The sequence below is a fragment of the Engystomops pustulosus genome, chromosome 6 (assembly GCF_040894005.1).
Source record: "Engystomops pustulosus chromosome 6, aEngPut4.maternal, whole genome shotgun sequence".
In the NCBI taxonomy this organism is placed as follows: Eukaryota; Metazoa; Chordata; class Amphibia; order Anura; family Leptodactylidae; genus Engystomops; species Engystomops pustulosus.
Window position 1 is genome coordinate 89,989,438 of NC_092416.1, and position 27,711 is coordinate 90,017,148.

The 27,711-nt window shown below is 41.1% G+C and overlaps 1 protein-coding gene across 1 annotated transcript; it reads left to right on the top strand.

Annotated features, from left to right (window-relative positions):
* The first annotated feature begins 2,085 nt into the window (after positions 1 to 2,085).
* On the top strand, positions 2,086 to 27,465 carry LOC140065806 (insulin-like growth factor 3.L). The gene is made up of 4 exons (XM_072113370.1): positions 2,086 to 2,284; positions 12,739 to 12,913; positions 25,872 to 26,000; positions 26,982 to 27,465. Exons 1-4 carry the CDS (start codon positions 2,195 to 2,197, stop codon positions 26,993 to 26,995), a joined length of 408 nt encoding a protein of 135 aa, XP_071969471.1. The 5' UTR covers positions 2,086 to 2,194; the 3' UTR covers positions 26,996 to 27,465.
* The last annotated feature ends 246 nt before the right edge of the window (positions 27,466 to 27,711 follow it).

Below are 27,711 nucleotides of genomic sequence, written 5' to 3' on the forward strand. Positions count from 1 at the left end.
GGTAGCATACAAAAAGAAATTGTTTGCACCACATTTCAGTTTTTATGTACATGAGATTTTCTTTAAATCACATTGACATCAAATCTGTGTACATAATTGGTGCTGTATTTTGTAGCAGATTTTACATACACACATAGGGGGAGATTTATCATTCGCCGGCGCTCCTGTGCTATCTTACCTTTGTTAATGAAGACAGTTAGGCGGTGAAGCTAGAGCTCCCACCCTCACTAAATTTATTGCAGACTTGTAACCATACAGCTGTAAACACTAGAACTGTGTCCCATAGTTGCCCTGTCAGTCCCAGACGACTGGACCAAGTTCCATTCTAGTGACTACAGGGAGAATAGAAGTGTGACCATGGACATTTATTCTCTGTACACACTGGCCATTACCTTAAAGAAGATACCAAAATCTTCTACTGCCAGTGAACCTACCACAGTTACCATTCAGCAATACTGGGGAAGATAATTTTGTTGTCACTACAAACGTCACAAAATTATGGATTTTTGGGAAGTGACACCACCTGAGTTATGCATGCTTTATTTTTACACATTTTGAGACACCAAGCTCTAAAGGTTGGCCATCAAGGGTGTATATTATTCATATACTCTGACGATACAGTGTGTGTTATTGAAGCCTTTGCTGGAGGTATAATGTGTACTGCCTCCCCTCCAAATTGTGGTATTGGGCACCATGGCTATGACTTTGGGACAGATGTACTTTTGGCTTCCAGTACTGCATAGTGAGTGTGTTCTTAGCATGACATATAAAGGAAGCAATTTGGATGTGATGACAATGCACATCTACAATGTTGCTTTCAACATACAGTAAATTTATAAATTATAAGTGTAAATCAAATTGGGATAAAATACCCCTAGTGGCCGTTCAGATCTGTTGTCAGATTGTTGTACTAACAATTACCAAAGACTTGCGGCATGGTGGCTGAGTGAGTAGCCCTTCTGCCTTGCAGCGCTGGGGTGCAAAGAGTTTGTATGTTCACTCTGTGTTTGCATGGGTTTCCTCCAGGTCCGGTGGTTTTCTCCCACACTCCAAAACATACTGGTAGGTTGTTTAGATTGTGAGCCCCGATTTGTCATGCTTTGTACAGCGCTGTGTAATATGTAGGTGCTATATAAATAAAGAATTATTATTATTGAGCCACGCAATTATAACTATCCCTAATGCCTGGTAAGTGGAGAATTTATAATAAAAGTGATTTTCATCTTCTATAGTGGGACAATTAGAATATGCTGTTTTGTCTGATGTTCCTTAATACCCAGCATTGCACCTGGTCACTTCCATCAGTTCCAGGTCAGTAACTGGAGAGCAGGATTACAAGCGAGAATGCATTCTTTCAGTCTAGACAGCTGTAAGTATGAATTCACAGAGGTGGACAATGCAGTGATTGGCAATAAACATCTTGGGGAGAATTTATTATCATAGTCAGCTGTGCTGGAAACTGGATTTAAAGATACAACAAATAATTGAACTATCTGATAAATTTGGCATATCTGCTTCTTTAAGTCTACATTCTATGCGGAGACAAGATGTGGAAATGCTAGTATTGACTGAAAAAAGATAAGCATTTTGTTATTATTACAACTTGAATTGCAAAGTGCACTACTATGAGTATAGGAGTGCAGGGGCGCAGAGTGGGTCGGATGAGAAGAAGGGACACACATTAGCTATAGCCAGTTCCTGCTTTATTAATAGAAAAGAAAGACACTGTATCAACTGTAATGTTTCCTTACAAGAAATATGTTTGAGATGATGACTTTCCACATGATGGAGGTCTAAGAAATATGAAAGTGCTCCTTGACCTTTGATGTTATAAAAAAGATAGTGAGGTTAGATATATTTTAATACACACAAATATACATCCATATAATATTTATCATTTCTGATTTTCTAACGTCTTACATTGAGTCTTTGGAGAAGGGGAAAGACAATATTTGGATTATGCACTGAACTTTAGGTTAAGAAATACCCTCCCCCTCTGTGTCTTCAAGCTGGACAGCTACTAAGGAACCTCCTCCACCTTTTAAATCCATATATTACCGAGTTACCCTTGTCTCATGGGCTGCTCTCTACCAGACAAACATCTCCTGGACATCACAACTGATTGTTACATGGCCTGAAAGATCCCACAGTTCAAAGTCCTGTTAGCAGCAGTGTGAGCGGTTAAAACATTTGCATGCCTTCATACAGTCGATTATACAGGCCACTAACAGTCATGTATCTCCAAGACTGCATAAACCAAAAAGGGCCAGGACTGAAAAGAAAGGTAACTTTATTTTACTACCCAGTCCTCCTCTATGCTGAACCTTAACCCTGTTTGCCAAGTCATGCCATTGATTTTTTTTTTGCAGAGAAAAGTCAAGACTCTCATTTTTATATAAGGTTAAAAACTTTCTAGAGCTGAAACACTGGGCTTGTCTTTTTTTAACCTAAGCATCACTTTTGCCACTTTTGGGTGGGTTAACCAAAATGCTATGTGCCCATGACCTACACTTCGTAATAAACTGTAAATACCAATCTAAAAACTGATCTGTAATTTTTGTCCTGCATTGTTGTGGGTTAATGCTCTATGTAAAACTATTTAATATTGGATTCTTTTAGTTTTCTATTCCGTTTCATTGCCTGAATTCCATAATATTTTTTATTTATTTAAGGATTTATATTTTTAATCTCCATAAAATTTCATACAACTGCACCAGTTTTTGACGTGATTTGGTTTATTTTGGGGTGGGATTTGGATTTTATCTGATTAATTCAAGTATGTTTTGTAGTTTAGAGAGAAATATAATTCACATAAAAATGATTTTTAAAAAATGTATTACATATCTTGTTATAATCCAAAATTGCAGTATTTATTGTACTTTGGGCGTGTACAATTCAGCAGGCATTAAAGCTTTTCTTACCACTTCAATGTGTGAATTTATCTTGGTATCTTCTTGCAAAATGTTGTAAAATTTAAGGCTAGGATTATATGTGGTCCTGTTATTTTTGTCTGTTCCTTTAAAGGAGCAGAGCAACAAAATAATGGAGGACCAAATGATTACCATGATTTCTATTGACTATAGGCGTTCTATAAAATTATGGAGTCTTACAAATTAAATCATATCCTTTTATCACAGCCATACTCTTTGGTTGTACGTGTTGCCAATGTGTCCAAAATCTGTCTGAAACCCTTGATGATGCTTTATTTTTACTGAACCTAATTACACATCGCATCTGAATATATTTTGCACAGAGGATGGCTACAAACTGGACAAAGACAAAGCCAAGTTTGTTACATAACTGAAACATACATGCAGTATATTGTGCTATTATGCAGTATGTTGCTAAATAAATGTAATTGCAATGACTATGTCTGTAGAGATTACATTTCATGTAACAAGCAGGGCATTGCCTTACATGCAGTTGTTCCCACTTTCCTGAAATAAATATCATGGAATGCCGACATTTGACTATAATGTGGAGTTAATATTTACCAATTGTCTTGTATCAGTATGCAAACAGTGCAACGTGCAATTTTCTAAATCAGACCAGTTAAAGGCAAAGCACAGTTAAAATCTGCACATCATTTTATTCAAAAGCATGAGTATACATGTAAACTAGACAAGCAAGGGCAGCAGTAATATTGTAATGTGCACCCACTCAAACTTACACACCTAAATTGTAAAAATTATAAAAACTCCTGTAATATAAAACTGGTAAAGGACACAGAACTTTCAATACTGTTTATTTTCCTATAAACATGGATGATAATTACATAAAGGGGAGACAGGCAGCTGCCATGCATCTGGGGTGCCAATGTTTTGAAGTTAAATAAAAAATATATTCTAATATATTGCCTCTGCAGATTTTCAAATGGATCCAAGTGCGGATTCCACAGACTTTTCTCCCATAGAGAGAGTAAAAATTTGTCATGTTGTTGATTTCAAAGGCTATCTCATGTCAATTTTCATTCAGGTAATTTTCGCATCTGTTCTGTGGGAAAACTTGCTGTGGATACAGGCTATGTGCATTCACCCTCAATAAACCATTTTAGGTCATATTTCTTTTGTTGGTACATTGTTGGTTGGAGTCAGTAATTTGCTTGTAAAAGTCTAATGTCTGAATATGTTGTCTCACCAGAAGTATTAATGGCTGGTCCATAAAATCTCTAATCAATCAATGGCTGCTCTGATGTGGCCCTACTACTGTCCTTTACCATTTTTCAGCAGAACAAATAGCAATTGAAAGAAAGTGCAAAATAGAGCAGCTCACTTGGTGGGAAAACCATACATAAAGTTTTGAATGACACTGAAGCCAGAGGTCATAGCTATGGTGAAGTTTGGGCGTGTTGAGTTCGTAATGAAGTAGAATAATTTGTTAACTTTTGGCCATGTCATAACCGCATCCCAGCCACACCATGTAATCATACCCTAAAAGTGATAGCAGCAGTTATACCAGGGGTTAGATGGATACTGCTTTAGATGTACTGATGGCATTTGTAGAATTAACAATTGTGTTAGTACCAACCATAATGATTATGGTGGCAGTCAGCAAGTAACTACAGATTTGCCACTGATTCGTAACAGAACTTGTAACAGAACTAGGGGTAATTTTTAGAAGGTATTTCAGGGTCAGCAGTTGATCGTATTTATGGGATTTACAGTGAGAATTAGATTGGAGAAGAGATTGCATCGAAAATCTTGTGTAATATATATGAACATAGCATAGTGTGAGATATATAGTCAAGTGTTTTCATTGTACGTCTCTTTTAAAAGCAAAATATGATAATATTGAGATTACCTCCATATAGAACTAGTTATAACCATTAACCATTAACCCCTTAGGGACGTGGCCCTTTTTCGTTTTTGCATTTTCATTTTTCACTCCCCACCTTCAAAAATCTGTAACTTTTTTATTTTTCCATGTAAAGAGCTCTGTTTGGGCTTGTTTTCTGCGTAACAAATTGAACTTCATAGTGATGGTATTTATTATTCCATGCCGTATACTGGGAAGCGGGAAAAAAAATTCAGAATGCAGTGAAAATAATGAAAAAACGCATTTGCGCAGTTTTCTTGTGGGCTTGGATTTTACAGCTTTCACTCAGCACCCCAAATCACATATCTATTTTATTCTTTTGTTCAGTACGATCACGAGGATCCCAAATTTGTACAGGTTTTATAATGTTTTCATACATTTAAAAAAATTAAAACCTTATGTACAAAAAATTCTTCATTTTTCCATGTTCTGGCACTAATAACTTTTTCATACTTCAGTGTACAGAGCTGTGGGTGGTGTAATTTTTTGCGACTTTTGATGACGTTTTTAATGCTTTCATTTTTAAGACTGTATGGGCTTTTGATCACCATTTTTAAGACTTTGGGCGTTAAACGCTGGGAAAAATCGCTAATATATTTTGATAGATCGGACATTTTGTGATGCGCTGATACCTAATGTGTTTATGATTTTTACTGTTTATTTATATTTAAATCAGTTCTAGAGAAAGGGGGGTGATTTAAACTTTTACTTTTTTTACTATTTTTTCATATTTAAAAAAAATTTTTTTTTTTTTTTTTTACCATTATTTTAGATCCTCCAGGGTAATTTAACCCTGCAGGGTCCGATTGCTGATACTATATACTGCAATACTACTGTATTGCAGTATATAGCTATTTTACAATGATTTTCAATAGCCTGCCCTCTGGTGGCTATTAGAAATCATTGCACCTGGCAAGCCTATGAGTCTCAATGAGACTCTAGGCTGCCATAGCAACCAATCGCCGCCCTCCGATGACGTTCCAGGGGGCGGCAATCGGGAATCCAAGATGGCGGCTGGCATTTAACTGTAAGTTCGGTGCCGCGGTCGGGTTCGACCGCGGCACTTAACAGGTTAACTGCCACGATTGGTGCCAGCTCCGACCGCGGTAGTGACAGGCGGTTGTTGGCTGTATTATACAGCTGTTACCCACTGTGTATGGAGAGAGCTCAGCTCGTGAGCTCTTTCCATACACCCATTGCCGTATGAGGACGATATAGTTCGTCCTCGGTCGGCAAGGTGTTAATATATATTTCCTGTGTGTTTTTCTGTATATTTTATGTGTGAATTTTCTCTCTGGTCTTTATCCTTGGATTTATGTTTTACCTATTATAGCTTCTGGTACGTAGACTTGCCTCTCTGTAACCTCAGATAATATGCTCTTGTATTAGAGTTGCTAAATGTTTCCCATGTTGCCTCTACAAACAAAATTAACCCATTGGAAAATACAAATCTTACCACAAAATACAAGTCCTCATATGCCCATGTCAGATAAAAAATAAAGAAATTATTTGATTTGGAATTTAAAATGCCATGTCCTTAAGGGGTTAATTGGCAATTTAAGGCACATAATTGGACTTATTCATTATTATATTTACTATGTGATATCTTCTATAGCAACCCTTTGTTTTTACCATTTGCTTAAACATGTTTGCCCTTACTCAATAGTTTCATACATTTTTCTTTATTATGGCTATATGTCGTACTGTTATGCAGGGCAGTTTCTAGGTAAATTATTGCACAAGGCGAATCTCAAAAACTCCCCCCTCCCCCCCAAAGATTATTAAAATATATGCAATGCGCTCAGATTTTTAGCATAAACAGCCCCCCAAGAAACATATTAGAGATATGCATTTATGTAGAATGTATTTCAAATTATAATATTATGCCTGTCATGAATTATTATAATAGCAATTCACATATATACTTCACCAGAACAAAGCTTAGTACATAAATACAGCACCAATAAGGAGTTCAATACATAAGTATAGTACTAGAACCGGTATTCATACAGAAACACAGAAACAGGATCAATTCCTGGTCCCTATATACATATATATAGTATCCCAAATGATTTTACATATGTAAAGACCCTCTAATTTACATGTATACAGTACCCCCATAATGGATTAATACATGCAGCCCCCATATTAGTTCATGCTGTGCACCCTGTAATAAATATAGGTAGATCATGTGCTCCCTGTATTAGCTACTATATACTGTGCCACCTCTATTAAATTCCATCCTCCCTTTATTAGATACATATAATTTATTATTTCCTTTATTTATATAGCGCACATATATATATAAAGTGCACTCCCCTACAGGACTGGAGTGCTGGTAACCACAGGGAGAAAACTAAAGAATCCAAATAATGAATGTTCATAACGGCAGCTTAAAACATGATAAAAATCCCCCCCCCCCCCCCGCAGTATACAGGTATCTAGGGCACTGCTCCCCTGTATTTAGGTAGCCAACAAACTGCCCCCAGTATACAGGTATCCTGTCCACTGCCTCCAGTATATAGCTACTCGGCATACTGCCCCATGTATGTAGGTAGACAACACACTGCAGCCCCCATTATATAGGTATCCAGCAAACTTCAACCCCCCTAGTATATAGGAACACATTACACTGCAGCTCCCTGTCCCGGTGTATAGGTATAAAACATACTGCATCCAACCCAGTATATAGGTAGCCAAACACTGCCCTCCCCCCAGTATATAGGTAGCCAAAACACTGCCCCCCCCCAGTATATTGGTAGCCAGTACCAATGCCGGTATTGTTTTTAAGTTTTCCCACAATATATACCTTAACATAGGAAAAAACTGTGGTAGCCGGAGCACATGTTATAAATTCAAAACATCGCTTTATTAAATATCCATTAAAAAGCACACATTGGGTGCATGGACGGTGCAGGTTACAGAGGCAAAAAAACCTACGCGTTTCAGCTCACTGCGGAGCCTTAATCATGGTATGCACTGCAACATTAAAAACAAACCTTTAAACCCTAAGGTACACCTGAACAATTAGTGGCTGCCGACATCACATCCGGCAATATAGGCGTCGACACAACAATTGGCTTGTGTAAAGTTTGTGTAAAGTTTACAAAAAGTTAACTTGTATAAAGTTTACATGAAAAATGTGGACATGAATGTGTAGAAGATATATCTAAGATACATACACTTGTCCTCATAAGAGTTATTAGTAAATATATGACAGGTCATTCTTAAAGTTCATGCCATGAGGATACCTGGAATTTAGTGCGAGGATCCAAAAAGCCTCCCTCCTGAGGAGGAGTTTTCTCCAATTGCCTCCCCTTAAGGGTCGATTAACATGTTCAATGCCAAAAAAGGAAAAACCACAAAGGTTCTTATTGTGTGTCTCTATGAAGTGTTTAGCAGCTCCTGAGGCATTAACATCTCCATTCTTTATGCTAGTTAAATGTTGAGCTATCCTTGTTTTTAACTTCTGTATTGTGCATCCAACATAAATGATAGAACAACATGTGCAACGAATAATGTACACCACGTATTGTGTGTTGCAGTTGATGAAGGTTTTTATCTTTCTACTGGCACCCGTGTCAGTTGTAAATTCTACTGTTTTGTTGGCTGCAAAAACACAAACATTACATCTATTACCTCCACATTTAAAAAAACCTGTCATCGACAGCCAACTATGGGGTTTAACATTCATATTGGGGACACTAGGCGACAAAATGTTGCCAAGCGTTTTACCACGCTTGGCGACACTTCTGTGGCCATTCCTCATGATCTCACACAAAACATTATCTTGATTCAATACCGGAACATATTTCCGAATAATATTTTTGATGCTGTTGAATTGTGCACTGTACGGGGTACTGAAGGTAGGTATAAATGTAGCAACCGACTCAGAAATAGGATTATTCTTTCTCTCCAGTAAATTTTTCCTATTTATTTTTCCAGCTTTTTCCCTAGCATTCTCTAACAAGGATGGGGAGTACCCTCTCTTTCTAAGTTTGTTGGTGATGTTGAATGATTGTGCACGAAATTCCGCATCGGTGGAGCAAATGCGCCGTGCTCGTAAAAATTCACCGTACGGAATCGCGTGCACAGTATGTGGTGGGTGACTGCTAGATGCCGACAAAATGGAGTTGCCTGCTAATGGTTTCGAAAACATAGTAGTAACAACAGTTCCCTTGTTTGGTATGCCCCTTAAATTTATATCCAAAAAGTGTATAGCTGTAGAGGGATTTTCAGATGTAAATTTTAGATTGAAGTCATTCTCATTGATATACATGACAAAATCCGAAAAAGATGTTGCATCACCCTGCCATACCATCAGTATGTCATCCACATACCTTCCATAAAAAATAATGTTTCGTAAAAAAGGGTTATAAGTGGAAAAAATGGTTCTCTCTTCCCACCAAGCCAGGTATGTGGATGACATACTGATGGTATGGCAGGGTGATGCAACATCTTTTTCGGATTTTGTCATGTATATCAATGAGAATGACTTCAATCTAAAATTTACATCTGAAAATCCCTCTACAGCTATACACTTTTTGGATATAAATTTAAGGGGCGTACCAAACAAGGGAACTGTTGTTACTACTATGTTTTCGAAACCATTAGCAGGCAACTCCATTTTGTCGGCATCTAGCAGTCACCCACCACATACTGTGCACGCGATTCCGTACGGTGAATTTTTACGAGCACGGCGCATTTGCTCCACCGATGCGGAATTTCGTGCACAATCATTCAACATCACCAACAAACTTAGAAAGAGAGGGTACTCCCCATCCTTGTTAGAGAATGCTAGGGAAAAAGCTGGAAAAATAAATAGGAAAAATTTACTGGAGAGAAAGAATAATCCTATTTCTGAGTCGGTTGCTACATTTATACCTACCTTCAGTACCCCGTACAGTGCACAATTCAACAGCATCAAAAATATTATTCGGAAATATGTTCCGGTATTGAATCAAGATAATGTTTTGTGTGAGATCATGAGGAATGGCCACAGAAGTGTCGCCAAGCGTGGTAAAACGCTTGGCAACATTTTGTCGCCTAGTGTCCCCAATATGAATGTTAAACCCCATAGTTGGCTGTCGATGACAGGTTTTTTTAAATGTGGAGGTAATAGATGTAATGTTTGTGTTTTTGCAGCCAACAAAACAGTAGAATTTACAACTGACACGGGTGCCAGTAGAAAGATAAAAACCTTCATCAACTGCAACACACAATACGTGGTGTACATTATTCGTTGCACATGTTGTTCTATCATTTATGTTGGATGCACAATACAGAAGTTAAAAACAAGGATAGCTCAACATTTAACTAGCATAAAGAATGGAGATGTTAATGCCTCAGGAGCTGCTAAACACTTCATAGAGACACACAATAAGAACCTTTGTGGTTTTTCCTTTTTTGGCATTGAACATGTTAATCGACCCTTAAGGGGAGGCAATTGGAGAAAACTCCTCCTCAGGAGGGAGGCTTTTTGGATCCTCGCACTAAATTCCAGGTATCCTCATGGCATGAACTTTAAGAATGACCTGTCATATATTTACTAATAACTCTTATGAGGACAAGTGTATGTATCTTAGATATATCTTCTACACATTCATGTCCACATTTTTCATGTAAACTTTATACAAGTTAACTTTTTGTAAACTTTACACAAACTTTACACAAGCCAATTGTTGTGTCGACGCCTATGTTGCCGGATGTGATGTCGGCAGCCACTAATTGTTCAGGTGTACCTTAGGGTTTAAAGGTTTGTTTTTAATGTTGCAGTGCATACCATGATTAAGGCTCCGCAGTGAGCTGAAACGCGTAGGTTTTTTTGCCTCTGTAACCTGCACCGTCCATGCACCCAATGTGTGCTTTTTAATGGATATTTAATAAAGCGATGTTTTGAATTTATAACATGTGCTCCGGCTACCACAGTTTTTTCCTCGGATTACTCTATTTGCCAGACGCCGTTGCAGCACCTTCTTTGGAGAACCCTGACATCCAGACCTGCCAAGGGAAATGTGAGTGTACTCCCCCTTTTTTTTGGACTGATTATACCTTAACATACTTTTTTTTCTCTACGACTTAAATGGGTACCAAATTTCGGAGTATGTTTGTAATCCATCGCCATGGAGAGCAGTTTGCCTATTGTAATGTCAAAGTTTTTCTTTTTTTTGCTCAAAACCTTTGACGAAGATGCTCCAAATTTTTATTTCAAATTCATTATTTCAAGAAAAAGTAGGGATAGTGTAATATTCCAATTAGAGGAGAAAGGAAAAAGTTGGCACTCACTGCAATGTTTCTATAAAATCAAATTCTTTATTTAGTCTTCATAAAAAAGTAAGTGACCAGTCGCCCTGTTGTAGTATATGGCAGCGCACTGGAGAGGAGGAAGTGTGAGCACTTATAGATATAGTTTTGGATAGGTGTTTTAAAAATTTTTAAAACTATATATATATATATATATATATATATATATATATATATATATATGTGTGCAATACCAAGGGACAGTAAAAAGATCCCTCCAATCGGTTTGTTTATTAATAAAAACTTATAATAAGGACCACCAATAATTTTGCATAGCAAATGAACTCACTATTTAATTTATGGTTTTATTTTGGATAAGACCCCATTGCTATTGCAGTTATTAGCCTAATGATTAGATGCCTTGTTGTTCCAGAGTAATGGATATGCCAATGTTTGTGTTTGGACTGTGACAAAGGTATTTTCTCTCCTGCTTGAAGATCTACTATCTTGTCTTCTCTACCTATGAACAGCTGTGCACCCATAACCCCCACTCCTCATACAGCCAAACAAACATTTCAATGTTTGTCTAGAGACAGAGATGCAGATTCTCGATTGGCTGTGGATATCACATGTGCATTACAGTCGTTGCCAACAATGCCATATTTTTCAGTACTTTGTTTTCACTCAGGAATTAACTATGTGATAGACAACATGTAAGTTCCATAAAAGAAGAATTTGGAATATTATTTTCTGATTTTTAGATCTGTGATCTTCTAGATCACAACTGTAAATATTGGCAATTGTATACAATTTTGTTGCTAGTTATGTACACTTTTTTCCATTGTAGTAGTGAATAAACATATTTATTACATTAATTATATATTATTTTAAGTTCATTATACATAGCAATTAATACAATTAGAAAAAGAATGTTTATCAATACTGTTTAAGAGATAGATTTGTTGTGCATAACGATAGACTTACAAGAGAGCAGACTTATGAAGGCATTTCGGTATATGACATGGTACTTGTTGATAATAAACAACTGAGAGGTAGACTGGGGGCCTTACAGTAAAGGGGAGTAAAAGTTTCTGTTTATATTGTGGTTGACAGTAAGTTCCAATCAACATTGAGTACAACATAAAAAGGGGTCTCTATGAATAGGATGCATTATACCTGTGATACTTAGACAGATGAACGCTGTATATGATGTGGATACTGTACTTGAGCCTTACTCATTGTTTATGTGATACACATAAATTGTTGTTTAAAAAAAAAAAACAACAACCAGAGTGTAGCTTTAATTTATGCAAGATGGCTAGTACCCGTGACCATTTGCCCATCAGAAGAATCTGGGATACTGTATATATTTTTCTAGATCAGTGACTCATATACAGAGGGCTGTAATAATTGACAATTGCATACAATTTTGTTGCAATCATAGTAAAAGTATGTCTAAAAGGTTTTAAAAGAGCTTCATAGGCTTTTATAAAGGCAAAACATTCCTCAGCAGCAAATTGTATTGAATTTAATGCACTCTACCATTCAAACTACAGTAAATTAGTAGAAAGAGTAGAGTCAATGGAATGATGAAGACAAAGTGACATATTGGACGTAATTATTGCATAACCTTGCTTCAATATGTTTACCTATAACATTGACTTTTCTCACCTTTCCTAGAAAGCAGCACCACTCACTATCAGTCAGATAATACTTTGTCTGTCTCTGGTGTTTACGTTCTACGTGGGAGTCACCAGTGCTCGTTGCTCAAGGCTTCGCTCTAGGGAGATGCTCTGTGGCTCAGAACTAGTGGACATGCTGCAATTCATCTGTGGTACCAGAGGCTTCCATGTCAGTATGTATTTCTTTCTCATGATCTACAATGATTTATATTTGATTTTGCAACCTTAAGCTTTTCTATCATAGCTAGTGTGTCAATGAACTCGTGATATGACAATTCAGCACTGCCAGCACTGAATGTGGATGTTAGTGGTGGGTATTTTAACCATTCATTATTGGAAACATTTCTACAACACTTAGGTGTTCAAAATGCTCATTATACACCTTGATCAACTTCTGTAGAGAGTAGTTTACAAAGTGGGTTCATGTCATAGGTTCTGCAAAAAGGAATGAGTGCTGTTTTTGGACAAGTGCTACCTGTTTTAATGGCTAGCAAAATGTTGGTGTTTGTTGATTTTTACATGTACCGTAATACTTTTTATTGTTGCTTGACTATTGATCAAGGAATTATCTGATCGCTTGTTCAGTAAAATGCAGTACTGATATTTTGCAGTGTATTGTAATGTTTAGCCTATTCAAATCCATAGCCCTGTTACACCCTACCTTGAGTGCTCTCTGCTCAGGGGTTAAAACACAAAAAAACTAACCCGTTTTTTTCCACCATCCTCTCAGAAAAAAAAAAAAGGATGTGCACAAAATATTGTGCCCTTCAAAAAAACAGCATCTCTTTTGAAAGGGGCCCTTACTATCAAGCATGACTTTCAGAAAGCTTAATGACTTGAAGTGGGCTTAAAGCCAAACCAGCACATCTATTCTAGAAACTGTAGACAGTACAATAAAGACTGGCTTGCAGGTGTGTGGAGACTTATAGCCATTGATGCTTCATCATGTCATTAGGCTTCCTGAAAGCCATGCTTGATGGTCAGGGGGCTGCCTTACGAAGAAGCAAAAGAAGCATGCTTTTCCTTGTCACATTTGGGAAAACCTATTTGCGTATTTCCCAGAATCCCCTAGTGGAGCACCAATGGCTAAAAGTCTCCACACGCCTGTAATACAGCCTTAATTGGAAAACTCGTCATAAGGAGAACTCTTACTTCCTGGCTGTTTGTTTTGGTATAAATGTCACACATGGATTGAAGCTTCACCACCACCAATAAGATTGGAATGTTGCCTTTTCCTTTCCTTTATCCCTGGTTTATGGCTTAGACTCACCCTATACGATTGAGATTCACTGTGCTGCTCAGAAAAAAAGGTACATAATAGTGACAAACTGGTTTTAGCCCAGCACTTCTTTGACCGCACAATATAAGGTATGTGTAAATCCCACTTGCCCATAGTATGACTTCTAAACTGCTTTGTCATATCACCATTTTTAGAAACAATTTTGTACACTCTAGCCACAACCAAAGTACCATATATGAACATCTGTATAGATTTAAAATTTTTACTTTCCTAATTTTTGTTTCCATGTTATCTAATTAAACAATGCAGTCTTTTTGTGCCCTGAAAAGTACGGTATGACCCAGCAAAATTCTAGATGTAAAATAAGAGTAAACAATCTTAGATCCACGTCACTTTGAGAGCAGATTATTCATATATATAACAAAAAATGAATATGTCTTTATTTTTATTGTGTTTTTCCGGTTATGCCTGCTCTTATGTTCTATACAGAATTTATTTAAAGGACATCTACCACCAGGATGAAAGACTGTATGCAAATGAGCCTGAAGGGCTCCAGGCTTCATTAACACCTATGGAGCCTTGAGCCCCTCAGACTCAGTTTCATACAGTCCTTCATCCTGGTGGAAGATGCCCTTTAACCCCTTAGCGCTCTGCGCCGTAGCTGTACTGCGCAGAGCCGATGCCGGTTCAGCGCTGTATAGCAGCCGAACCGGCATCGTTAGCCGCGGGATTTCAGCGGTAATTTACCGCTGACATCCCCGGCTAACACCCGCGGTCGGAGTGGGCTCCGATCGCGGGTGTTTAACCCGTTAAATGCCGCGGTCAATGCGACCGCGGCATTTAACATGCCTTCTGGGGGTCTTTACCCCACGATCGGCCCCCCGCACCGTTTTCGGGGGGCCGATCGCTGTTTTGGCTCCTCTGGGGTCCGATCGGGACCCCAGAGAAGCCTGGAGGGTTTACCTTTAAGATGGCGTCTGTGACGTCATCTTAAAGGCAAAGTGTCAGCCTATGCATCTGCATAGGCTGGCACTGATAATACCCTGCAATACATTAGTATTGCAGAGTATTATCAAGAACAAGCAATCAGATGATTGCTTGTTCATATCCCATGGTGGATCATGTAAAAAATGTACAAAATAATGTTTTTCAATAAAAAATTACTTTATAAATCACTAAAAATGCCCATAAGCCCCAAAACATATAAAGAGACATATAACGCTCAAAAAAGTCTAAATCATAACACAAACCCCACATATATAGTATCACCGCGTCCGTAACAATCCATAGAATAAAACTAAATAACTATTGAACCCATATGATGAACGCCGTAAAAAAAAATGGCAAAAACCCACCAAAAATTATGATTTTTACCTATTATATCCCACTAAAAATGCAATAAAAAGTGATCAACAAAACATATGTACTCCAGAATGATATTGTTGCAAAGAACAACATGTCTCGCAAAAAACAAGCCATCAACCAGCTCTGTAGCCAAAAACGTAACAATGTTATGCCACTTGGAAGACGGCGATGCAAAAATGATAGATTTTTCCCCACATTAGGGTTTCATTTGGCAAATTTTGTAAAACATAAGAAAAAATATTCATGTCTGGTATCCCCGTAATCGTATCGACCCATAGAATAAAGATAACAGGATTATTAGGCTATACGGTGAACACGAAAAAAAAAAAAAAAGTAAAAAATCCAGTACAGAATTGATGCTTCTCTACTCATGACCTCAAAAAAAGTTCCAAAATTTTCAACAATAGGTGATACCAACCCCAAAATGGTAACACTGGAAAACGCATCTCGTCCCGCAAAAAAAATGCCATCACATGACCCCAATAACGGAAAAGCGAAAATTTTATAGCCTTCAAAAGGAGGCAACCAGAAAACTAAAATCCTGGCAGCTGCAGGGTGCTCCTTCCCTTCTGCGCCTCGCTGTGCCCCCATAACACAAGTAACGGCCACATGTGAGGGGTCGCTTTGCATTGTAGAACAAATTTTATGGTGAGTTTTCTCTTTTTATCTTTTGGAAATGTGTAAATTTTAGGGCTAAATGAACGTATAACCGACAAAATTTGACCATTCTAAATTTCACCGCCATTTTGATTCAATTACTATGAAGATCTCAAGGGGTTAACAATCTTTGTAAATGCTGTTTCTGATAGTTTGAGGGGTGCAGATTTGAAAATGGGTTGGTTATATAGGGGGTTTTGTTGCTAAATATGTAAAATTTGATTTCAAACAGTACTTATCCCCAAAATAGTCAATTCCGAAAATACGGAAAATCGCTATTCGATTTGTAGGCCGCGTGACGTCAAAATAAATTATCCAAACATTTCAAAAATTATGAAAATGTAAAGTAGACAAATGGGAAATGTTATTCTGCAAGTTATTTAGGTGGTAAATCTATCTGCCTGAAAACGCGGTGATTTTGAATTTCGAAAATGGCAAATTTTTCTAAAAATTCATCATTTTTTTCTTTTTTTTGTAAATAAACGCAAAACTTATCAGCCAAAATTTACCACTAAAATGAAGTACAACATGTGGGGAAAAAACAATATCAGAATCGCTTTGATAAGTAACAGTGTTCAAAAGTTATTACCACAGGAAGAGACACTGGTCAAATTAAAAAAAAAAGTTGTGAGCCTTAACCTGCAAACAGGCTGCGTCCTTAAGGGGTTAAATAAAAAAATGGCAGCTGATGTTGTTCTGATGGTGTTTCCCGGGATTGTAAACAACTACTTTTAGCTATAACAAAATAGAATGGGTTTATGAAAAATATTTTATATGTATCTATCTCTCTCTATGTGACTGTCTCTCTGTCTGACCTACTGTGTCTTTTTCTGATTGTCTCTGTCCCTGGCTGTCTCCAACTGCCTCTGTGACCATTTCTATCTCTGACTGTCTCTGTTTGTGTCTATATGTCTCTGACTGTCTCCAACTATGTCTGACTGTCTCTGTCCCTGACCATTTCTGTCTCTGAGTGTTTCTGACTGTCTCCAACTGTCTCTGTCTCCGGTCTGTCTCTGACTGTGACTGTCTCTGACCATCTCTGACCATCTCCTTATGTCCTGACTGTCTCTGTCTGTGACTGTTTTTGTCTCTGTCACTTTGTCTATGGTGTGATTTATCAGAAGTGTCTGTGAGCAGAACTGTTCTTGTTGCCCATGGTAACAAATCAGGTCTCAAGTTTCATTTTCCCACAGCTGTTTATAAAATTACAGCTGATCTCTGATTGGTCTCCATGGGCAACTGGAATAGTTTTACCTCAGACATTTATGATAAATCTCCCTCTATCTCTGTATCCCTCCTTATCCATATTACCTTACACATAAGCTGTTTTATACTCATTTCCTATAGGAACCAATCAAAGTTCAGCGCTCATATTAATTACCTGTGGCAAAACAGCAACCAATCACGGCTCAGCTTCTAACAGCTACAGCAGCAGACAATGGCTCCTGTATATGGTGGTTAAAAAGTGTATTTTGGAAAGCGTGGGGTGAAAATTTTGGCTATAAACCTAGTCTATGACGTTAATCGGACATACATACACCTATACACCCACACATAAATACACACATGCACTCAGCTTTATATATTAGATATTGTGTTATATTTAGAGATGAGCGAACATGCTCGTCCGAGCTTGATGCTCGGTCGAGCATTAGGGTACTCGAAACTGCTCGTTGCTCGGACGAATACTTCGCCCGCTCGAGAAAATGGCAGCTCCCGCCGTTTTGCTTTTTGGCGGCCAGAAACAGAGCCAATCACAAGCCAGGAGACTCTGCACTCCACCCAGCATGACGTGGTACCCTTACACGTCGATAGCAGTGGTTGGCTGGCCAGATCAGGTGACCCTGGGATAGACTAGCCGCTGCCCGCGCTGCTCGGATCATTCTGTGTCTGGATGCCGCTAGGGAGAGAGCTGCTGCTGGTCAGGGAAAGCGTTAGGGTGTTCTATTAGCTTACTGTTAGGCAGGAGTGATTCTCAAAGAACCCAACAGCCCTTCTTAGGGCTACAATAACGTTCTACTTTTTTTATTTTAATTTGCATCTAGTACCATTTTGTGAGGAATTAGCAGGGGGACTTGCTACCGTTGTGTTTAGCTCTTAGTGGCACACATATCCATAGCAAAGACCGAAGTGGGAAAATTTAGTAGGGGTTGGATTTCAATTAGGCACTAACTCAGTGTCATCTCATCTGGCATAGTAGTGTGCTTTGATACTTGGCTAGAAAATAGCCATAGGAGAATACAAAGAGCTTACTTACGCATACAGTAGCGTTCTATATATTTGATTTCTGGTTGATCTGCTGGTGGCTGTACTTTCTGCAGTGCATGTACTAGCCAATTCTGAGCAATTTGTAGTGAGACTTGCGACCGCTGTGTTCTGCGCTTAGTGACGCACATATCCATAGCAAAGACCGAAGTGGGAAAATTTAGTAGGGGTTGGATTTCAATTAGGCACTAACTCAGTGTCATCTCATCTGGCATAGTAGTGTGCTTTGATACTTGGCTAGAAAATAGCCATAGGAGAATAGAAAGAGCTTACTTACGCATACAGTAGCGTTCTATATATTTGATTTCTGGTTGATCTGCTGGTGGCTGTACTTTCTGCAGTGCATGTACTAGCCAATTCTGAGCAATTTGTAGTGAGACTTGCGACCGCTGTGTTCTGCGCTTAGTGACGCACATATCCATAGCAAAGACCGAAGTGGGAAAATTTAGTAGGGGTTGGATTTCAATTAGGCACTAACTCAGTGTCATCTCATCTGGCATAGTAGTGTGCTTTGATACTTGGCTAGAAAATAGCCATAGGAGAATACAAAGAGCTTACTTACGCATACAGTAGCGTTCTATATATTTGATTTCTGGTTGATCTGCTGGTGGCTGTACTTTCTGCAGTGCATGTACTAGCCAATTCTGAGCAATTTGTAGTGAGACTTGCGACCGCTGTGTTCTGCGCTTAGTGACGCACATATCCATAGCAAAGACCGAAGTGGGAAAATTTAGTAGGGGTTGGATTTCAATTAGGCACTAACTCAGTGTCATCTCATCTGGCATAGTAGTGTGCTTTGATACTTGGCTAGAAAATAGCCATAGGAGAATACAAAGAGCTTACTTACGCATACAGTAGCGTTCTATATATTTGATTTCTGGTTGATCTGCTGGTGGCTGTACTTTCTGCAGTGCATGTACTAGCCAATTCTGAGCAATTTGTAGTGAGACTTGCGACCGCTGTGTTCTGCGCTTAGTGACGCACATATCCATAGCAAAGACCGAAGTGGGAAAATTTAGTAGGGGTTGGATTTCAATTAGGCACTAACTCAGTGTCATCTCATCTGGCATAGTAGTGTGCTTTGATACTTGGCTAGAAAATAGCCATAGCAATAGGATAGCATTGTTTGGTTTTAAAAACTCAAAAAAAAACAAAAAACACAAAAAAAAAAAAAAAAACACAAAAAAAAACAAAAAAAAGTGAAAAAAAAAATAAAGTTATAACTCTCATTTTAAAAATGTTTAACCTGAGGGCTAGGGGTAGAGGACGAGGGCGGGGACGTGGGCGTCCAACTACTGCAGGGGTCAGAGGCCGTGGTCCTGGGCGGGGTGAGACACCACCTGCTGATGAGGGAGCAGGGGAACGCCGCAGAGCTACACTCCCTAGGTTCATGTCTGAAGTTACTGGGACTCGTGGTAGAGCACTGTTGAGGCCAGAACAGTGCGAACAGGTGATGTCGTGGATTGCTGACAATGCTTCGAGCAATTTGTCCACCACCAGTCAGTCTTCCACGCAGTCCACCCATGTCACCGAAATCGCCACTCCTCCAGCTCCTGCACCTCAGCCTCCTCCCCCCCAGTCTGCCCCCTCCCAGGAAAATTTGGCATTTGAACCGGCATACTCTGAGGAACTGTTTTCTGGACCCTTCCCACAGTCACAAACCACTTGTCCGGTTGCTGCTGAGCAATTTTCCGATGCCCAGGTTTTCCAACAGTCACAGTCTGTGGGTGATGATGACCTTCTTGACGTAGTGGAAGTGTGTAAAGAGGTGTCCGACGATGAGGAGACACGGTTGTCAGACAGTGGGGAAGTTGTTGTCAGGGCAGGAAGTCCGAGGGGGGAGCAGACTGAGGGATCGGAGGATGATGAGGTGACAGACCCAAGCTGGGTTGAGAGGCCGGGTGAACACAGTGCTTCTGAGACGGAGGAGAGTCCTCGACCAGAACAGGTTGGAAGAGGCAGTGGTGGGGCCAGACGGAGAGGCAGGGCCAGAGCTGGTGCATCAGCGCCAAATGTGTCAACTAGTGAAGCTCCCGTGGCGAGGGCTCCTGCGGCGAGGGCTAGATCTTCAGAAGTCTGGAGGTTCTTTAAGGAAACACCGGATGACCGACGGACTGTGGTGTGCAACATTTGCCAAACCAGGCTCAGCAGGGGTTCCACCACTACTAGCTTAACTACCACCAGTATGCGCAGGCATATGAATGCTAAACACCCCACTCAGTGGCAACAAGCCCGTTCACCTCCGGCCGTGCACACCACTGCTCCTTCCCCTGTGTCAGCTGCTAGTCAGCCCCCTGCCCAGGACCCTGCCACAAAAACCCCATCGTCGCCTCCACGATCCTCCACAGCATCCACCAGCGTTCAGCTCTCCATACCCCAGACGCTGGAGCGGAAACGCAAATATAGTGCAACCCACCCGCACGCCCAAGCCCTTAATGTGCACATCTCCAGATTGCTTAGCCTGGAGATGCTGCCCTATAGGCTAGTAGAGACCGAGGCCTTTCGCAACCTCATGGCGGCGGCCGCCCCTCGGTATTCGGTCCCCAGCCGCCACTACTTTTCCCGATGTGCCGTCCCAGCCCTGCACCAGCACGTGTCAGACAACATCATCCGTGCCCTGACCAACGCCGTTTCTGACAAGGTCCACCTGACCACGGACACGTGGACGAGTGCTGCCGGGCAGGGCCACTATATATCGCTGACGGCACATTGGGTTAACTTGGTGGAGGCTGGGACCGAGTCTGACACTGGGGCTGCTCATATACTGCCGACGCCGAGGATTGCGGGGCCTACCTCGGTCCAGGTGTTTCAGGCCTACTATGCCTCCTCCTCCTCCCACCCCTCCTCCACCTCCTCCTCCGAACTACCATCCGTGGGCACGGCGCCATCAGTCGGTAGCTCTAGGCACAGCAGCAGTGCCGTCGCTAAGCGACAGCAGGCGGTGCTCAAACTGCTGAGCCTAGGCGACAAAAGGCACACCGCCCAAGAGCTATTACAGGGCATCACGGCGCAGACTGATCTGTGGCTGGCACCGCTGAACCTCAAGCCGGGAATGGTTGTGTGTGACAACGGCCGTAACCTGGTGGCGGCTCTGCAACTCGGCAGACTGACACATGTGCCATGCCTGGCCCATGTGTTAAATCTGATAGTTCAGCGTTTCCTCAAGACATACCCCAATCTGTCTGATTTGCTCACGAAGGTGCGCCGCATCTGTGCGCATTTCAGGAAGTCCAGCCCAGATGCTGCCACTCTCAGGGCAGCGCAGCGCCGCCTCCAACTGCCCGCTCACCGACTGTTGTGCGACGTGCCCACGAGGTGGAATTCAACACTGACCATGTTATCCAGAGTTTACCAGCAGCGCAGAGCGATTGTAGACTGCCAGATGTCAACTTCCACCAGAACTGGTAGTCAGGTCAGTCAGCTTCCTCAAGTCTACAATGAGGAGTGGACGTGGATGTCTGATATCTGTCAGGTGCTGAGTAACTTTGAGGAGTCAACACAGATGGTCAGTGGCGATGCCGCCATCATCAGCCTCACCATCCCGCTGCTTGGCCTGTTGAAAAACTCTCTGGTCAGCATGAAGTCGGAAGCTTTGCGCTCGTCACAAGAGACAGGGGAAGAATATTCCCTTGTTGATAGCCAAAGCACCCTCAGGTCTGTTTCTCAGCGCATATCGGAGGAGGTGGAGGTGGAGGAGGATGAGGAGGAAGAGGAGGAGAATGTTGGTGAGACACAAGAGGGGACCATTGTTGAGTCCTTTACTGTTCAGCGTGTATGGGCAGAAGAAGAGGAGTTGGAGGAGGAGGAAATGGACAGTCAGGCCAGTGAGGGGAGTGAATTCTTACGCGTTGGTACTCTGGCGCATATGGCAGATTTCATGCTAGGCTGCCTATCCCGTGACCCTCGCGTTCAAAGAATTTATTCCAGCACCGATTACTGGGTGTTCACTCTCCTGGACCCACGGTACAAGCAAAATCTTTCCACTCTCATCCCTGCAGAGGAAAGGAGTGTGAGAATGCATGAATACCAGCAGGCCCTGGTGCACAAGCTGAAACAGTATTTCCCTTCTGACAGCGCTAGCGGCAGAGTGCGTAGTTCTGCGGGACAAGTAGCGAGGGAGAGTAGGCGAGCAGGCAGCTTGTCCAGCACTGGCAAGGGTACGCTTTACAAGGCTTTTGCCAGCTTTATGTCACCCCAGCAAGACACTGTCACCTGTCCCCAGTCTCGGCAGAGTAGGGCTGATCTTTACAGAAAGATGGTGAGGGAGTACGTAGCTGACCATACCATCGTCCTAAATGATCACACAGCTCCCTACAACTACTGGGTTTCAAAGCTGGACATGTGGCACGAACTGGCGCTGTACGCCTTGGAGGTTCTTGCCTGCCCTGCCGCTAGCGTCTTGTCCGAGCGGGTTTTCAGTGCAGCTGGTGGCATCATCACCGATAAGCGTACACGCCTGTCGACTGACAGCGCTGACAGGCTGACGCTTATTAAAATGAATAAAGGCTGGATTTCTCAGAATTTCCAATCTCCACCAGGTGAAGGAAGCTCAACCTGAATAATTGATCCACTCCTCCTCCTCCTCATTTTCCTCCTTCTCCTCCTCTTTGTACAGTAAAGCAGAGGAAAATGGCTATTTTTTGACAGGGCCCACTGGCTCTTGCTATAGTACTTCATGCATTTAATTTTTCTGGAGGGCCACCTACCCGGTCCTCTGTTTGAAACAATTTTTGTGAGTGCCACATACAGGCACTCAATCTATTCCATTTTACTGCAGGGCCACCTACCTGCTCCTCTGGTTTGAAACATTTTTGGGACTGCCACATACAGGCACTCAATCTATTCCATTTTACTGGAGGGCCACCTACCTGCTCCTCTGGTTTGAAAAATTTTTGGGACTGCCACATACAGGCACTCACTCTATTCCATTTTACTGCAGGGCCACCTACCTGCTCCTCTGGTTTGAAACATTTTTGGGACTGCCACATACAGGCACTCAATCTATTCCATTTTACTGGAGGGCCACCTACCTGCTCCTCTGGTTTGAAAAATGTTTGGGACTGCCACATACAGGCACTATCCAAATTAAATTGTCTCCATAGCAGCCTCCACACGTTGTCTCCATTGCTACCTCCAAAAGTCGTCCATATAGCTGCCTCCATACATCGTCCCTTTATCAAACGAGGTGTGTCAGGCAGAAATTTGGGTTGTTTTCATGGATTCCACATCAAAGTTGTTAACTTTGTCGCCACCCTGCTGTGTTATCCACAAAATATACTGGCAAACTTTTACCATTTAGGGATATTATTTCAGCGCTTCTTGCGCATCTGTTTACATTCCCCTCACCCGGCATATCCTAAACTTATAAGAACGCTACTACACTTGATCTTATACAAAAGGTTCTTAGAAGTGCTGTTTGGGGAGTAGCCTAGAGACAGGGGCTTGAATTGGCGAAAGCTCGCCTGGCAGCGGAGCGCCAGCTCCATGCGCATCATGCGCTTCTTGCGCATCTGTTTACATTCCCCTCACCCGCCATATCCCAAACTTATAAGAACGCTACTACACTTAACTTGGTGCAGGCTGGGACCGAGTCTGACCCTGGGGCTGGTCATATACTGCCGACGCAGAGAATTGCGGGGCCTACCTCGGTCCAGGTCTCAAAGGCCTACTATACCTCCTCCCACCCCTCCTCCACCTCCTCCTCCTCCGAATTACCATCCGTGGGCATGGCGCCATCAGTCGGTAGCTCTAGGCACAGCAGCAGTGCCGTCGCTAAGCGACAGCAGGCGGTGCTGAAACTGCTGAGCCTAGGCGATAAAAGGCACACCGCCCAAGAGCTATTACAGGGCATTCCACATCAAAGTTGTTAACTTTGTCGCCACCCTGCTGTGTAATCCACAAAATATACTTGCAAACTTTTACCATTTAGGGATATTATTTCAGCGCTTCTTGCGCATCTGTTTACATTCCCCTCACCCGCCATATCCTAAACTTATAAGAACGCTACTACACTTGATCTTATACAAAAGGTTCTTAGAAGTGCTGTTTGGGGAGTAGCCTAGAGACAGGGGCTTGGATTGGCAAAAGCTCGCCTGGCTGCAGAGCGCCAGCTCCATCCCAAGATCCAACTAACATAGTTGCAGCACCTTTAATCTACTACTAGTTCACTGCCTCCATAATAATAATAATAATAATAATCTTTATTTATATAGCGCCATCATATTCCGTAGCGCTTTACAAATCATAGGAAACAAATACAAATGTATTGTAACAGAGCACAACATTTGTATGGAACAACAGGAGTGAGGTCCCTGCTCGCCAGAGCTTACGGTTTATGAAGATGATGGGGTAACACGAGGTAAAAGAATATTTAACGGTCAAGCCATTCTTCTTAGGGAATAGAACAAAATATAATAAATGGAATTGCTGTCGCTTGAACCACTCAGCCGTCATCTTATATACCAGGTCCAGGGTGAATGGGACTGCAGAGAAGTCTGGTGCCTGTTGGTTGCTGGATAACAGATGGGAGGACGACACAGGACGGGTTAGTAGAAGAGTTAAAACTTCATGCAGTTAATGAGTGTTATAGGCTTGCCTAAAGAAATGGGTTTTAAGAGCACGTTTGAAACTTTGGAGGTTAGGTATTAGTCTGATAGTCCAGGGCACAGCATTCCATAGAATTGGTGCAGCTCTAGAGAAGTCTTGGAGACGCGAGTGGGAGGTCCGCACTAGGGTAGAGGTTAATCTAAGATCACTGGCGGATCTAAGAGCACGGGTTGGGCGATAGACTGAGATAAGAGAGGAGAGGTAGGGGGGTGCAGCATTATACAGAGCTTTATGGATGAGGGTTATTATTATTTTAAACTGTATTCGAAAGGAGACTGGCAGCCAGTGCAGCGACTGGCATGAACTGTAAGCATACATGGTCCCCTTATCAAACGAGCTGTGTCAGGCAGAATTTTGGGTTGTTTTCATGGCTTCCATGTTAACTTTGTCGCCACCCTGCTGTGTAATCCACAAAATATACTGGCAAACTTTTATCATGTACCGATATTATTTGAGCGCTTCTTGCTCACCTCCTTTGGTTCCTCTCTGACACCCATTGGTTTGAAGCCTGAGTCCAATTAGGGTATGTTGCCATGCCACTCTCTAGCCTGCTGCCGCTGCCTCTGCCTCTGCATGCCGTCCCCTATAGTGTCAGGGTCAATTATTGGATGTTTTACATGCTATCTAGCTTCATTCTGTCACTCTGTCATGGCCATGCTGTTGCCCATAATTTCGGCATAAGGGTGCGATTAAGCAGCCTCAGAGGCATCCATGCATGCTGCCCCTGCTGTTTCCTGTCCATTTCCGTGGTGTTTCCATCCTTTTCTGAGGTTCCCAGGTGTTTGGCCAAGCTTCCCTGTGCAGTGCCTTGGTCCCCTTGAAAAATGCTCGAGTCTCCCATTGACTTCAATGGGGTTCGTTATTCGAGACGAGCACTCGAGCATCGGGAAAAGTTCGTCTCGAATAACGAGTACCCGAGCATTTTAGTGTTCGCTCATCTCTAGTTATATTGTTTTGTTAATGTTATGTTTTATTCATTTATTTTATTTATTTTTCAGGTAAACCTGGCACAGTTCGGAGCAGATCCCGGCCAGGGATAGTGGAGGAATGTTGCTTTTGTGGGTGTAATGTTGCTATACTGGAATCGTACTGTGCTGCACCACTTTCTAATGCTACTAATAAAGAAGGTTAGTTTACAAGCCTCTTGGCGTGATGGAGCTGTAACTAGTGATGGAATTGCCCTTCAGATTAACAGGATTTTTTGTTAGCCCAAATTAATCTAGAAGGTCCAGCAAATGAGAACCCCATGTGTAGGTGACTTTAGAGCCACTTTCGTTGAGTCTATTTCTTATTTCTGACTCACACAACTTGGTTACATAGAACCAAATTCTTAAATGTTTTATTTGTGCCTTTTCTTTGCTATCTATTTCCAAGAAGCATATCACAAGACCCCACTTTGGAGCGTGGTGACCGAATAATAATTTAAATATAATAATGTTTGCTACCTGGCACTGAAGAGAAAATCTGCAGCCTCTTGCCAAGCTAAACCAGAGTAAATATTTGTACAGCATATTTATACACCATTTGCCAAATGATGAATATTGCAGAATGTCTAAAGGACAATGCATTGTGCAATATTTGCATTATTTGAAAACAAACCCTAGAGATTAAATGATGTTTCACCAATAAATCAAAAGATAAGGTGACTATTTTATGTAGCAGTCAATTTCCCTACAGCCACCCAAGTTTTCTCAATGGGCATACTAAATAGGCCACTGCCAAGCTCTTTGAGGGTTTCTCTTTCAAGAAAATAAACAAAAAAGGTTTGAAAAATGTCGAAATCCAGCATGCTAAACCCTTCCTTTGTCCCCAATCTGGTGGACTTCACGTTGGCCGCTGAAAATGTACATGAAGTCACTGTATTAAATGCAATGCACTGGAACGCCCCTCTAGTTGCAGAAATTTGTGGCGCGACACAGTGTACCCGAGATACAAAACTGTCGCAGCCAATAAATATTTATAAATACATGTGCAAACAGTTTGCACACTATTTTCAGTGCAAAATCAGACAGAAAACTGGTGCAAACACATTAATGTGGGCCGTTGTTGGCAATTGGCAATTATTTGGGGGCTTAGATCTAATGAAATTTTATTTTACATTTTTGCAGAGCATAAATCTTAGAATGTCACTCATTTAAGTTTAAAAATGATTAAAGAATGATCATGGAAATCCAGCCTAAAGTGACCTTTTGCCGCCATGGATAAGTGCAATAAATGGGATGGAACTGGGAAGAAAATCTCACAAAATAAACGAAAAGAGAATTCTCCTGAGCCCATGTGACCCTTTGGATGAAGATGTGTTGGCTCTGCCAGTTTACATATCGCTGTGAATAAACACTGGTATGGACTATGTAATGGGAGGGTTGTGCCCTAGTTAACAGGTCAGCCCATATATCATTAGGTTTTATTCCTAATTTATGTGTGGAATGTCTAAGGTATACTGTTTTTCATTCAATTTTCATGTTGTAAAAGCCACAACTTCCTTTAAAACACTCTTTCTCTCCCTGTCTCTGTCTGACTATTCCCAATAAATGTTTAACTGCTGTCATAAAAAATTTTTGATTTTCCATAAAATAAATGATTGAATGTATTTGTATTTGATTTCAATTGAAATAATGTAATTCTCAGTAAAAGAGATAATATTCTTGGTAAAGGAGTTGGGTCATGTCAGGCAGTAGTGCATATTGGAGTTGTAGATTTAGGAGGCTCAGGGATAGTCTCCAATACTGCTTTCCTCTTTTTCCTTCCACCAACCTAACAAGCTCTATCTCTCTTTTCTGTACTAGACACCTTACAGACACAGATTAGCTACTTATCTCACTTTCTGTCTCCTTATGT